The 13,909-nt window shown below is 41.9% G+C and overlaps 1 protein-coding gene across 1 annotated transcript in view; it reads left to right on the plus strand.

The window, feature by feature from the left end:
• The window catches only part of pvalb6 (parvalbumin 6), a 58,611-nt gene extending 51,915 nt beyond the window's left edge, over nucleotides 1-6,696 (plus strand). Inside the window, exons 2-5 of the mRNA XM_072692860.1 lie at nucleotides 2,472-2,540; nucleotides 4,512-4,644; nucleotides 4,859-4,968; nucleotides 5,985-6,696. Coding sequence (XP_072548961.1) covers nucleotides 2,480-2,540; nucleotides 4,512-4,644; nucleotides 4,859-4,968; nucleotides 5,985-6,010 — 330 coding nt within the window. The 5' untranslated portion in view covers nucleotides 2,472-2,479 and the 3' untranslated portion in view covers nucleotides 6,011-6,696. The remainder of the gene's footprint in view (nucleotides 1-2,471; nucleotides 2,541-4,511; nucleotides 4,645-4,858; nucleotides 4,969-5,984) is intronic.
• Nucleotides 6,697-13,909: the final 7,213 nt, after the last annotated feature.

Consider the following 13,909-nt stretch of genomic DNA (forward strand, 5'->3'; position numbering starts at 1 on the left):
TATATTTCTAGCTACAGTCACACTTTGGCTACTGTCTCCATTTGGCATGTTCTCATTCGCACTGAAACACACATTTACACACTTGTCACACGCAGTCACACACACAGTTTGACACACGTGTGGTCAGATACATTTCAAAGTGGGAATTCTAACATACGGGCCCCACATGACCACATGGAAACATCAACACCCACACACAAGTGTGCACAAACACACGCATAAACACACACACAGACTGCTGGAACAGCACATGTCAGACTTGAAAAAACAGGATTGGCTTTCTTGAGACATAAGAACATTCTCCACTGATCCTTCCCTTGCCTATCGCTTGCCAACTCTCCGACCCACTCCCACACTAACACACACACACACACTGCACACATGCAGCTGTTTTGAGGACCTCTTTTAGCTCTGTTTTCTGCAGTTGTGACAGCAATGAAGGACTTCATTCCCATTTTAAATTGGCAGCAGAACACCAAAAGAATTGTTTTTTCTCAGTTGTTGGCTTTTTTTTGGTAAATTCCAGATTCATAAATCATTGGTGCATTCCCTTTTGACCTCCTAAATCTTATCTATACATTTCTATCCATATAAATTGACTGTACAATCATTTATCATACCATAAAGCATTTGCTCTCTAAAGCTGGCCCTAGCAATAGCAGGACTATACACCTGCAAAGTGAGATCATATAAGGACAAACGTCACTGAGGCCGTTCTGAAGCCTGCTTACGTTTCAATTGATCGCCCTTAACCTGAGCACAGGACGTAGGGTGGCGTGAAACAGCAGCTGAAAGGAAAGCTGCAAGGTGTACAGTCCTCTACGCACACCTAGGCATCACCTGCAGAGGCACGAGGCCAAATGCGTTTGCCCTTGGCTCGGTGCGTGTCCACCCTGCAATTCTGCAACACTAGGATAACACGCTCCTGCCCTAACATGCACCTTTGACCTTTCCTCTTCCTCAGTTTCCTCAATCTTTAGGTTTCTGTTACAGGAGGGAAAGGGGAGATGCTGGGTTTGAAACAGGATGTGTAAACCAAGCTTAAGGCAGCTATATAGCCCCACACTAGTATCATCATAGCTCTGCTTCCTAATACTTACTGCCAATGAGAAACTCTCAGCACCCCCTGCCTTGTTGACCCGCCTCAGGGGGAGAGTGAAGTTTCTGTCACTGCGTTTATCCAGAGCGAGGCCTGTAGAGAATTTCTATCTGTGGATACCAAGGAAGGCTTATAGGGCAGGAGGGAGGAAAGGGTGTATGCCAAATTAAAATTCATTTTAATTAATTAAATTTTAATTAGTGTGTAATTTTAGCAGGTGATGAGCATGGTGTTTCCAGGCTAACAACTTTAGACTAGCTACTGCACCATAGTCCAGCTCATTAGCATTGCAGTTTGCCCTGGAACGTCAATAGTACAGTGGACATATTATGAAAAACTCACCTCTTAGTGCTTGAGCACATACTTTCGGAAATCTGGATAGTCAAACAACAAACAAACTGTAAAATAACTGTAAAAGAAAAAAGTCACTAAACAGGATGAAACATTTAACACACCATTCAGGTTTTACCATCAGGCCATCAGAAAAAAAGTTGACTACTTTTTCGTAATCCTGATTTGAGTAGCTGGAAACCTAAGGACAGAAAGGCAGGTGCAGCGGACTCCAGCTGTGGGAGAGAGAGGGGGAGAGATGTGACCTCAAGATGAAGTAAACAGTAGCTAGCTAGTGCAAACAGGGACACATGAACAAAGTATAGACTTGTGAAGAGTTTGTGAAGCCAGCAGGGGAGAAGCAATGAAAAGGGTGGGTGGCAGGAGCAGGCACTCGAATCGGCCTGCTCTGAACAGGGCTGCTTAGACGGAGTAAAAAAACGTACTGTGGTGCTTGCTTCTTGTGGTATTTTAAGGAAAGCATGTCACTGACATTTCCTGAAGACCCCAGGAAACTGTGTTAACTTGTGGAAGAGGGGGATTAAATGTCAGCTTTAATGTAGCAACTCAATACTCTAATCTAAACTTCATTAGGTTGAATAGGAATTTTGCTCTTCTCTAAAGGCTATCGAATTTCACTACAGTTGCTATAACGGAGTGCAAGGAGAAATGGGAGAGCAATATCAGTGCCTTTCTGAGGTGTGTGAGGACAGAGAAGGGAGGGGAAACACACCCAGTAAATTCACTGAAGTAATGTAAAGTCTGTGTGTGTGTGTGTGTGTGTGTGTGTGTGTGTGTGTGTACAATTGCGTGCGTGTGTGGTATATTAAATTCAGTACATGTCTCCCTTATCCCTGCTGACTCAGCAACAGTGTTTCAGCTGCACATTTTAAAAGATACATCACTCACACATACTCACTTATTCATCTTCTATTCCTGTTCTACACTGCCTCAAAGAACTGGACTATTTTACTGTTAGCAATCAGCCGTACTGATCTGTCTGTATGTCTGTCTCTCTCTGTCTGTCTATCTTTTACTTCAGCTGCAGAGATGGCAATGAGCAGCATTCTGAACGCTGATGACATTAAGAAAGCCCTGGATGCATTCAAAGGTAAGGAAAAGGGCACCTTTTCTTGCATTTACACTATATGGAAAGTATTGGGACACTGACTCATTCACTGTTTCTTCTGAAATCAAGGGTATTAAAAATAGTTTATGTCTCCACTGTCCAGGGAATAGCCTATGTCTCTACTGCCCAAGCAAGGTTTTCTAGTAGATTTTGCAGCTTTGCTGTGAAGATCTGATTGCATTCGGCCACAAGAGCATTAGTGAGGTCAGGATGTTGAATGATCACCACCTCAACTCATCCACAACTCCCCAACTCATCTTAGTATTAAGTATTGGATGGAGTTCATCAGCTCCAGAGAGTCCTATTCTGTTAATATTACTTCTCTACAAGGAATAGACAAGCTGCACGTCTGGGTCAGCAATGGGTGCAACTTTAAAAAAAAAAAACCAAATGTTTCTAATGAATGTGATTTTAAAAAGGGTTTCCTCAAACATTTGGACAAATAGTGTGTCTTTGACAGAGACTGATTTTTTTTTCAGGCCAGGACCCACATGTAGAGATGCTCTGATCACTGTTACTGTCAGCATAAAGACGACAGGTGTGTTACTGGGAAATGACCAGTCTTTCAAGACGAATGGAAAACTTTGACATGATTCTAGTGGCAGGGCTCACAGCAAACCAGCAAAAATGATCTCTGTGTGGCCTTTTACACAGGCACGCACTTCAAACACGCTCAATGCACTTCGATACAACCGTGCTTGTCACGCATGCCCATGTAAAAGGCCACATTGCTAACAAATGTGCTTTGGGAGCAGCAGTGGGGCAGTGGGGCAGTGATGCAGCAAAGCAGAGAGGTTCCACCTTCCGATCTTAAACAAAAAAGTATTGATCCAGGTTCCAGTTTGCAACCCATTTATCCCCACTGTCCAACCCACATTTCAGGCTCTGCCCTGTTATCAAGATATCAATCGTTTGAATGCTGGTAAAGTCACAGCCCCAGAAAAGGCACCAATTTTGGCTATATATTACATAGTTATATATTATATATTACTGCCACCGCTGCTTCAGAATTGTATAAAATATCATGAGATTACAATTACAAACCTGCGCAGGGGACTTTTACATTTGAAATGACGAATTTAGGAAGTGAAATAAAGACAGGGAGAGAAAAGAAGAGAGAAGTATCACGTCCAAAAATGTGAAACCTTTGTTTATAATAAAGGCATGTGCCTTTATTATAAATAAACATTTATTATAAATGTTTATAATAAAGGCATGTGCACCAGGCCCATTCCTCAGTGCGCCACAATACGTCCTCCAGCATTTTTACAGTACTACACTAAATTAAAGCCATATCGAGGCCACAGAAAGCCACAGTAGCTCACATGTGACCTAAATTTACACATCTCTTTTGATAAACAAACAAATACTAAGCACAGATTACCTCAGGCAATGTTACTATCCTAGCCCTGTCCAGTTCCTATCTTTTAGCATGAAAACAGACAGCTCACAGTGGATGGAAGTTGTCATATGTATAAAATGGATTAAAATAAATATTTTGTTTTGCAGTCTTGTTTCACTGTTTTTCATCTCTTTTGTGATATTTCCTCATTTTAACAACTCTGGGGGTGATGCTGAGGGTATGCTGCCACTGCTAAAATCAAAGGAAACACTGGTGGAGATACCAAATGTCAAATAAAACCATGAATTTTAAATAAAACTAAATCTGACCTTCATTATATATGTCTTAAGGTCAATGATCTCCAAGCCTGGTGCTTGAGACCAACTCTACTGTACATTTTAGTGATCCCCCCCCCCCCAGCTCCCAGCACAGCTGACCCAACCAGTTGACTCATTAACGAGTGCTAACAGAGTTAAAGTGATGTTTCAAAAATGTGCTGGACAGTGGGTCTCCAGAACCAGGGTTGGGGTCCACCGCTGTAGGTCAGGCAACATACGCAGGTTTTAAATTGTTGGCAAGCCTTCTGATCTAGTGCGAAATTCCTGTTGTAGCCGCTGACTCATTTGACCATAAGAAGTTCTTTGAGATGGTGGGGCTGAAGGCGAAATCGGCTGATGACGTGAAGAAGGCCTTCCTCGTACTGGACGCTGACAACAGTGGCTTCATAGAGGAGGAGGAACTTAAGTAAGTAAGACACGCACACACATGGATTCATACAGTGACCGATCTCCTATACACTACAGGCCGGTTTCCTGGGCAGGAATGAGGCCTTGTCTTCGACTAAATTGCAGTAGCAGTGGTTGATCACCTTTTTCACCTTGGCTTAATCTGGATCTGGGAAACCAGAGCTACGTCCCCTAACGTTTAATGTGTGATATGTGATGTAATGTGTGAGCAGGTTCGTGCTGAAGGGCTTTGCTGCTGATGGAAGAGACCTGTCTGACAAGGAAACCAAAGCTTTCCTGCAGGCAGCTGATAAAGATGGAGACGGCAAGATCGGAGTGGAGGGTAAGATCTTTAGCGTACACCACCAACACAGAGGCAAGAGCAGAGTAGAATAGGGGAACACAATAACAGACACACTGCCCTGCCAGTCTTTATAGAGGAATTCTGTTGATTACTTATTCATTTCTGAATAATTAAGTCAATCAGAAAGCCCTGCAGAGTGGGTTCATTTGAAATGTGCCATTTAGGAAAGCCATAGAAAATTATTGTGAATGCAATGTCCTGCACTGCACTGTAGACCTCACAAGTCCTGGTTTCTATCACCACCTCTCTAAAGAGTGCTGTAATGAGTCAGTATATATCTTTATAATGAATAACTTTTAGAAGCTTCCAAACATCTGATTTCTATCCCATAACATCTTGGAATAATGCAGAACAAGGTTCTTCTGAATGGCACATTTCAAATGAACCCACTCTGAATGACAAAATGACTAAATTACCACTGTGAACACATCATAATGGTTGAATAATGTGGAAATTTAGAAAAAAAATGGAATTTCTCAGGATGCTGCACAGTCATAGATGATGTAACATGCCATAATGGTCTCGGACTACACTGCGGTGGTCTTTAAAAAGCGCAAAACGTCTTAAATTGCGAAAGTAAATAGAAAAGAGAACCTTTCATTCACATATGTTTATCAGCTACTTTACAAGCTACCCTCTATCCTACTCATAACTGGTCAGCTTCCGTCTGCCAGGCCACTGTTGATTAAATGCTGTTAGTGTGGATGACTATTGTCAAATCAAATTGTCCATCAGCAAGCTACCTTTCCATGTGCTTCCTTCCAAGATGTGAGAAGTGCTTCTAATAAAGTGTCTGTTAGAATAAAATAGAATAGAATTAATTATGGAATTATACACTAAAATATATACTTCTGTATAATACAACATATGAGTGTAACCTCTCTCTCTTTTTTCCTCATTATCTTATAATCTCTCTCTCTCTCTCTCTCTCTCTCTCTCTCTCTCTCTCTCTCTCTCTCTCTCTCTCTCTGTCTCTCTCTCTCTCTCTCTTTCAGAGTTTGCTGCTCTGGTCCATGAATAAACAACAAAGACCTGGCTTCTCGTGCCCTTCTGACCCTATAACCTTGACCACGCCCTAACACACACTCCCCACACACACGCACACACTCCCTGCCACATTAATCTCAAACACACATTCACACCCTTGCTCACTGCTGACACGCAAACACGCCCCTCGCCTTTGCTGTTCACACACTTCTAGAACTCTACAATTCATACAACCTGAGCACAGCGCAAAAGAGGAAGGGGCAAGCACATACACACACACACACACACACACACACAAACAAACACACGCACACACATGCAATGCACACACACATATATACACCATGCACAATCTCACCCACCTTCTACAATCACGCTATTTATTTTTCCTTTTTATACAACTGTGTGTGTCTGCTAGTGTATAGATGAAGAGACCCTCATCATGACTGTATGTAGATATTTAACAAAAGAAAAATGGAAAGACCACCCCCTCCATCATCTGTTTAATTCTGCTCTCTCTTTTCTTTCTCTCTTTCGTTCTCCCTGTATCTCTCTATTGACTTTCTCTCCTCCGCTCCCCGGCAAACTTCCCCCCCCCTTCTCTCTCCATTTCTCCAGCTCCTCTCTTTCTCTGGTAAAGAGCTGTCGTGAAAAAAAAACACCAAAAGAAGAAAGAGGTCGTATTATGAAAGGAAAAAAGAAATAAATAAAGACAGAATGCCTCGAGAGCGCTGACTCCCTGTGAATCTGTTCTTTATCCCTCTGTTTTGTCACTCTTTTCTTTCTGTCACATATGACACTGCCATTACTGTTGATCCTCAGGGGGAAGAAGATAGAGAGAAAGACAAGGACAGACTAGAGGGAGCAGATTAAGAGACAGAGACAGACGTTTATATTACCCCAGAATGTAAAGATGGTGGCAGATTCCACCTAACCCAAGTAACTACAGAGGTATCTGTGTAGATAGTAATGTAGGCAAGGTCTAACACAGCACCCTATTAAAAACTCAAATAGGCTTATTACTCACTAAGGTGTATTATTCAGTAACTACAGGGGCTTCTGTACAAACTGGTGGGGCTATTGTTTAGTAACAGAAGTAATAAGACCTCCGTCCCACTAATGGTATATATATATATAACATAATATCACACAATATGATTCACATCCTGTGCTTTATTAAGCTTGAATTTGTCATTACAAGATTGATATTACTTATATAATCTTTTGCAATTTCCATTTATCAGTTGAGGGTTTCTTAGTATTATAACATAATGAATAATAACCACTAAAATTATCACCTATTTTATATTTATGTCAAAATTGCATTGTACTTGAATACTAAAAAAAAGTAATAGTTTTAAAAAATGTAAATGGTTTCCTACATCAGTCAGCAGATAATGTAGGGCTGCAACTGTGTCACGGTCATGCGAATGCATATATACACTTGTGTGTGTACAGCACATTTCATAGGCTAACCCTACTGACCCCTACCAGTTTACACAGTATGTGCATAGTTCATGAACAGACATACTTATTAGTTCCTGATCATTACTATGGTGGCACTGAGCATGCATTAACAGTGGCAGTGAGACTAGGTCTGGCCTCAGTCACCAGGGAGGTCAGTGTGGTTCAACTGTAATGAAGTTGGTTAAGTGATAGTTCTGCGAAGTCAGCTTGGAGAGGACAGAACCTGGGATGACAGACCTCACTGTTGAGCCTTTAGGTGGTGTTGTGGGCTTAATTCAGCAAAACATTGACGAAGGGAGGCGGCTACCTGATAACCCCTGTGAAGAGCTTGTGGGGCAATGTGTGAGTTATTATTATTGTCGTCGTGTTTTGGAAATTGTAATAAAGCAATCTTTAGGAGGGTGAGAGCAAACGGAAAAAATGCTAAACATATAGGTTACACACGCTAAATAAAGCTGATACAAAAAGAGAGAGGGAGAGGGCGATTCAGTAAGAGAGTTAGCTCAGGGTGGAAAAGCTGCAGTTGTGTTGGGTAGGCTAAGCTTCACTCAACATCAATGAAGTCATTGTGTTTTGGCCCTCGGCCAGACCAGCGAACAAACTAGCCCGTTAAACACACTGTTATCATCCAATCCAGAGAGAGAGAGAGAGAGAGAGAGAGAGAGAGTTAGTACAAGGTAATACGAGAGAGAGAGAGAGAGAGAGAGAGAGAGAGAGAGAGAGAGAGAGGGAGAGAGAGAGAGAGTTAGTTAGTTAGAGAGTTAGTACGAGGTAATAGTAGGAGGTAATACGAGAGACAGTGAGAAGAAAAAAGAGAGAATTAGAGAAAAAGAAGAAGAGGAAGATAATGGGAATGAAAGGGAGATGAGAAAGAGGGTGAGAAAGAAAAAGAGACAGGCAGTGACAAACAGAGAAAGAGAGATAGAGAGAAACAGAGAGAGAGAGAGACTGGTTACACCTGCCATTAACCTGTGTATTGTATTCGGGTAGTACCTGGATCTACTTTGACCGGATTCTGTTTACATTTGTCATTAGAATGTGTCTCCGGCAAGATCAGATGAGATCCAATTTTACATTCCGCATAAAAAAACCCATACACGTACATCATTAAAGTAACCAGTAAACAATGGGTTCTTATTAAAGCTGATAAATCTGCTCCAGGAGACTGTGAACAGTTTAGAGGAAGGTTCTACAACGCCATTAAACAATGGGTGGTTCCCACATTCCCATGACGGCTGTATCAGATCTGACCGTAATCCCATCACAAAGCATCTTGGCTTTTTATGAGGACAAGTGAAACCCGGACGTGATCCGATCACCAAGCAGCATGTTAATGCCAGGTGTAAACAGTCTCAGAGAGCGAGAGCGAGAGAGAGAGAGGGAGCTTTAGTTAGTGTGTTAGCTTAGGGTATTGGGTAGGCTTAACTTCACTCAACTTCAATTAAGTCTTTTATGTCATTGCATTGTCACCCCTTTGGCCAGACCAGCAGACAAACTAGCCTGTTAAACACACAGTGCCATCAAAAGAGAGAGAGAAAGACAGCAAGAGAGAGAGAGAGACAGAGAGAGAGAGAGAGAGAGAGAGAGAGAGAGATAACAGGTCTCTCCTTAGAGAACTGGCTCAGCCCTGTAGCTAACAGAGCAACTAATTCACTCTTAGATACACACGGCAGAGAGGAGACTTTCAGACGCTAACACACAGTCAAATTATCAAATTATCATCTGTGCACAATGCTCACCGCTAATAGCCCAGATTTAAAAGAACCAGTTTCACAGTGAGAGGAAGCATCCCGATGTGAAACAGTGCAAGCTCGGATAATTCATTTGGCCTCAGCAATTACAGTTTTGTTCCTAAGGTCAATGTTTTCATGGCGCGTCACACGACCACCAGAACTACAGACTCATTTTCACAAAGCTAATAAAGCAGTTTCGCAACTTCCACACAACTCCACAGAAAGCTAAAGATTAACTCCGAGTGTACAGACTGGTAAATTGCTTGCTCTCTAATCAGCATCTCATTATGTGTATGTATATGAATCTAAAAGAGGCCGACTTGAAAGAAAAGAGTAAATTAAGCAAGAAATCCTTGTGTTTTTAAAAGGATTCTGGTTATCTTTTAATGGCTTCTTTTTTCATTTCTGTACAGCATTAATTCATCATCTTCCAGTAGCTTAGCAGTTGCTAGCATAGTTATTCCAGAGTGGTTCCTTCTGGAAAACACACAAAATACACCAACATACACCAATCAGCCATGCCATAAGTGCCACCGGGAGGTGAAGTGGCATCTGTCAAGGGGGGGATATATTAGACATAAAGTGAACAGTCAGTTCTTGAAGGTGATGTGTTGTTAAAAGCAGGACATACAGACAAGCATAAGGATCTGAGCCACTTTGACAAGGGCCGAATTGTGAAGGCTAGACGACTGGGTCAGATCACCTCCAAAACATCAGGCATGTCTAGTGGGAGTTATATGCTGATATGCAATGTTTAATGCCTTTCAAAAGTGGTTCAAGAAAAGACAACCGGTGAACTGGCAACAGGGTCATGAGCATCTAAGGCTCACTGATACAATCCATGGAGGCCTCACCTCATAACTGACAGGACTACAAGCATCTGCTGCTAACATCTCAGGTCTTGTGAAGTCCATGCCTCAAATGGTCAGATCTGCTGTGGTAGCAGTTTATTCAGTATTAGGGATGTGGTACTAATGTTGTGGCTGAATGATGTACACTCAGATGAGCTTGTTTATTAGGATGTAAATCTGTGGCCACCAGATTGTGCTACCCATTGACAGTGTGAGAGAGGTGAACCGAAACTATCCCCCGTTTCATTCGATCCACATCGTTTGTTACCATTCTGCTCCACACGCGTTGGATTGTGGCTAAAAACCACGTTATAAGCAGATTTCCGGAGCACTGGTGTCAGCACACCATCTGTTGTTGATTAAAAAGCAGACGCCTCCGCCTTTGTTCTTGCCAGTTGATTCAGAAGTCCTTGCCATGTAATAAACTGAGGACGCCTCAGTTTGAATGCAAATGTCTGTCATGTTTGAAGGAAAACTATGCATATGGCCGTCCATCATGTTGCATATTACAGTAATTCAAACCGCCAAAGGGCTCGTGTTACGGAAATGACAGAAGAGTTTGATCTAAGATTTAAATATTTTTAGAGTTGAAAGGTTGTGAGGCTACAAAAACAGCTAGCTTTGAGTTTATTGTTTTTGTGATGTCACAAAGGCCATCAAATTTACATATATTATTTAATTTAGCCAACATCAGTTTAATTGTCATTAGGGATGGTATTTTTACCATATCGCACAGTCCTAATTGACATGGCTCAAACCACACAATGCGGGGCAGCCAATGGGAAGTCAGACGTTTTCCCATTTTCAAAAGGGGGGATTTTAACTACTTAATAATGGTAAATGACAGAATTTATGAAAGAACAGTACCTAAGAGTAGCCCAGTAGTAAATGACATTTTTAATTCCACATAAAAGTATTTAATATTTTTATGAATAAACACAAGCTCTGAAGGTGCTTCGATAGCACACTAACATACTGTACACAAAGCATGGGATACTTAATGCTATTTCATGTTGTTTTAACTCTTTGTTTTACGTTCATGGACATAATTGAACTTTTTTTTTGTTCCATTTTTCTTTACATTTTTACCCAATTTTAGATAGCCAGTACCCAACCTACTTTCCTCCTATCAAATGTAATGCTCCCAACACATGCGCAACCAGCCACTGCCACTTTTTCAACACACTCAAAGGAAAGCACCAGGTACCCAGTTCTGATGCATCAACTAGCAGATGCCCTAGCCTGCCAGCAGCACACTGTGTAATGTGGGGAGAGAGAGAGACATCTACCCACCCAGAGAGCAATGCCAACTGTGCTTTCTTGGGCTTCAACTGCTGTTGGCAGGCAACATGACCCAGGATTCAATTCAGCAATGGTCCGCTGGACCATTTAAAGCCACTATTTCACTGATTAATGTTACAAACATTCTTTTTTAAAAGTTTACCTTATCAGCGCAAAGCTAATGGTGGATTTACTGTCACACACACTAGGTTTAGGTATATTGATATATATTATAATATATTCTATACTTTGCCTATGTTATGCACATACCGGCTGTGTATACACTACAGTGGTTAAGTCAGCTTTAATAGTTCCTAGTTCATCCTCGTCAGCTTGGTGTGTGTGTGGGCCCAAAGCTTGTAAAAATGAATTGTGACCATTTTACTAGACAAATATGTGGAAATGTCAGGGGGCAGTGAAGTAAAATATGAATTATATAGGATAAGGCCCTTTAAGCTGGTCAGATTTACTGCTAAACATTGGTCCTATCATCAGGAGATCAAAAGTTCATCCATGGCCGGGAGTCTAGAAGAGCCTTATTAGCCTTGCTCTCTGCGGGTGGGTAGGATATCTGTAAAGGGTCTTGAGCTGAGCTGTCTAATGACATTGCATTAGTGTGGGGCTTCACTTGACCTCATGGAGGAAGACTTCATCCTCCCAGCGCTGGTGGCAACATATGATGGTGGAGTCCATCCTGGTTAGCGGGTAGGAATTGGCAATGACAGAGTTGGGGGGAAAATCACCCCCTCCCACAACATTCCTTATTTACTGTTCATGATTAAATATAATAGTTATTTATTGCTTCTATGATGTATTGCCAGTCTAATTGATAGTTTTTGCTCAAACAGGGCTCTATACACAGTTTCTGACATACAAGTCAGTAGGCCCCTCATACGGCCAGGATATACACTGAACAAAAGTATTGGGACATCTGCTCATTCATTGTTTCTAAAATCAAGAATACTATATAGATGACATCTACTGTCCCAGGAAGGCTTTCTACTAGATTATGGAGCGGAGCTGGGCGGATCTGATTGATGTGTTGGTCAGATTTTCACCACCCTACCACATCCTCCACTCCTCAGCTCATCCCAAAAGTATTAGATGCAGCACCATCATTCCAGAGAACACAGTTCCACTGCTCCACAGCTCAATGTTAGGGGGGGAATGTAGCCCCCCTCTAGCACATGCCTGGCATTTACACAACCATGTCAGCAATGGGTGCAACTTAAAGTAGCTGAATGCATTCATCAGAAGGGGTGTCCGCAAACATTTGAACATATACTGTATATGATGTGGATAGACAGGTCTACTCTCTTAAACAAACAAACAACAACAATAAAAACAACAAACCAGCACATTAACATAAATAATATGAAATGACAAAAGAGCCTCCAGTCGATCGCGAGCTTATCAGTGCCAGAAGAGATGGCATAAGGGAGATGGCTCTGAGGCAGTGGCAGTCTGGCTGCTTGATGGTAACGCTAGCAATTCTGACACATTACAGGAAGGTCACACCAATTAGTGGAAAAGTCGGAGAGAATTCACTCTAAAGACACTTAGACAGAACATTCCTTCTGACAGCACATCCCATCTGCACAGAGCTTAATCTGCTTCAACAGAGGCTCAAACACACAGGAGAAAAGATGGGAATACTTCATTAAGGAGGTCAAGGACTTCAGTACGTTCACATCACAGAAACAGTGTTTAAGGACCAAGTTACAGTCACTCACAAAACCACTATCAGTCATAGCTATCAATATCTGTGATCATCATGTGGAGCCCTCATGGTCACTATCAAACCTATCCCACTGCATTATGTAGTAGTCAGATCAAGATAGTATGACCACCAATCAAATAAGGACTCCAATGCCACTAGTGAGACATCGTGGCATGGACTGTATTAGGTGACAGAAGGTGTCATTATAGAGGTTAACTGGTTCACAGTGGTCAATGATTGCTCTGTAAATCTTGCCAGAGTCACTGGTCCCCTAAGGCATCAGTTACCTAAGGGGCAGCATTTTTATGCAGTTTGAAGGCTCTCAACAACAAAGTCCATTCTCTGTATACCTTCACTACAGCGAGTGGTTTTCATGATGCTGCCACCATTCACCCACTGTCACAGACATTTCAGAATATTTTTGGTTTAGAATGAACTCGGCCCAGGATGTCATAGATGACACGTGACAGGGTTTGCCACACATATTTATAAGCGAGCACACCAGTCAGTTGTAGCAGAGTGCAAAAAGACTGTCATGGGCAAAGGATGCGATTTGACTGATGTCCAAAAGAGCATGATAATAGGCAATGGATGGTAGCATCCCACAAACTACTAACTTTGAACTTCTTGGACATTGAGAGTGGTGCTCCCCAGGCCATTGATGCCAGAGGGGAATGACGACTCCAGTGAGTGGTACAGAGCAATCAGCGCGCCACTGTGGACCAATTAACCTTTATAATAAACACCTTCTATCACCTAATACAGTCCATGCCACAACATCTCGCTAGTGTCATCCGAACCAATGGTGGTTATTCCCACTATTAGGTAGATGGCCATTATATTCTGATATGATTGTGTATATTATTAAAGAAAAACCTGAG

Source organism: Salminus brasiliensis, chromosome 12 (genome assembly GCF_030463535.1).
Source record: "Salminus brasiliensis chromosome 12, fSalBra1.hap2, whole genome shotgun sequence".
In the NCBI taxonomy this organism is placed as follows: Eukaryota; Metazoa; Chordata; class Actinopteri; order Characiformes; family Bryconidae; genus Salminus; species Salminus brasiliensis.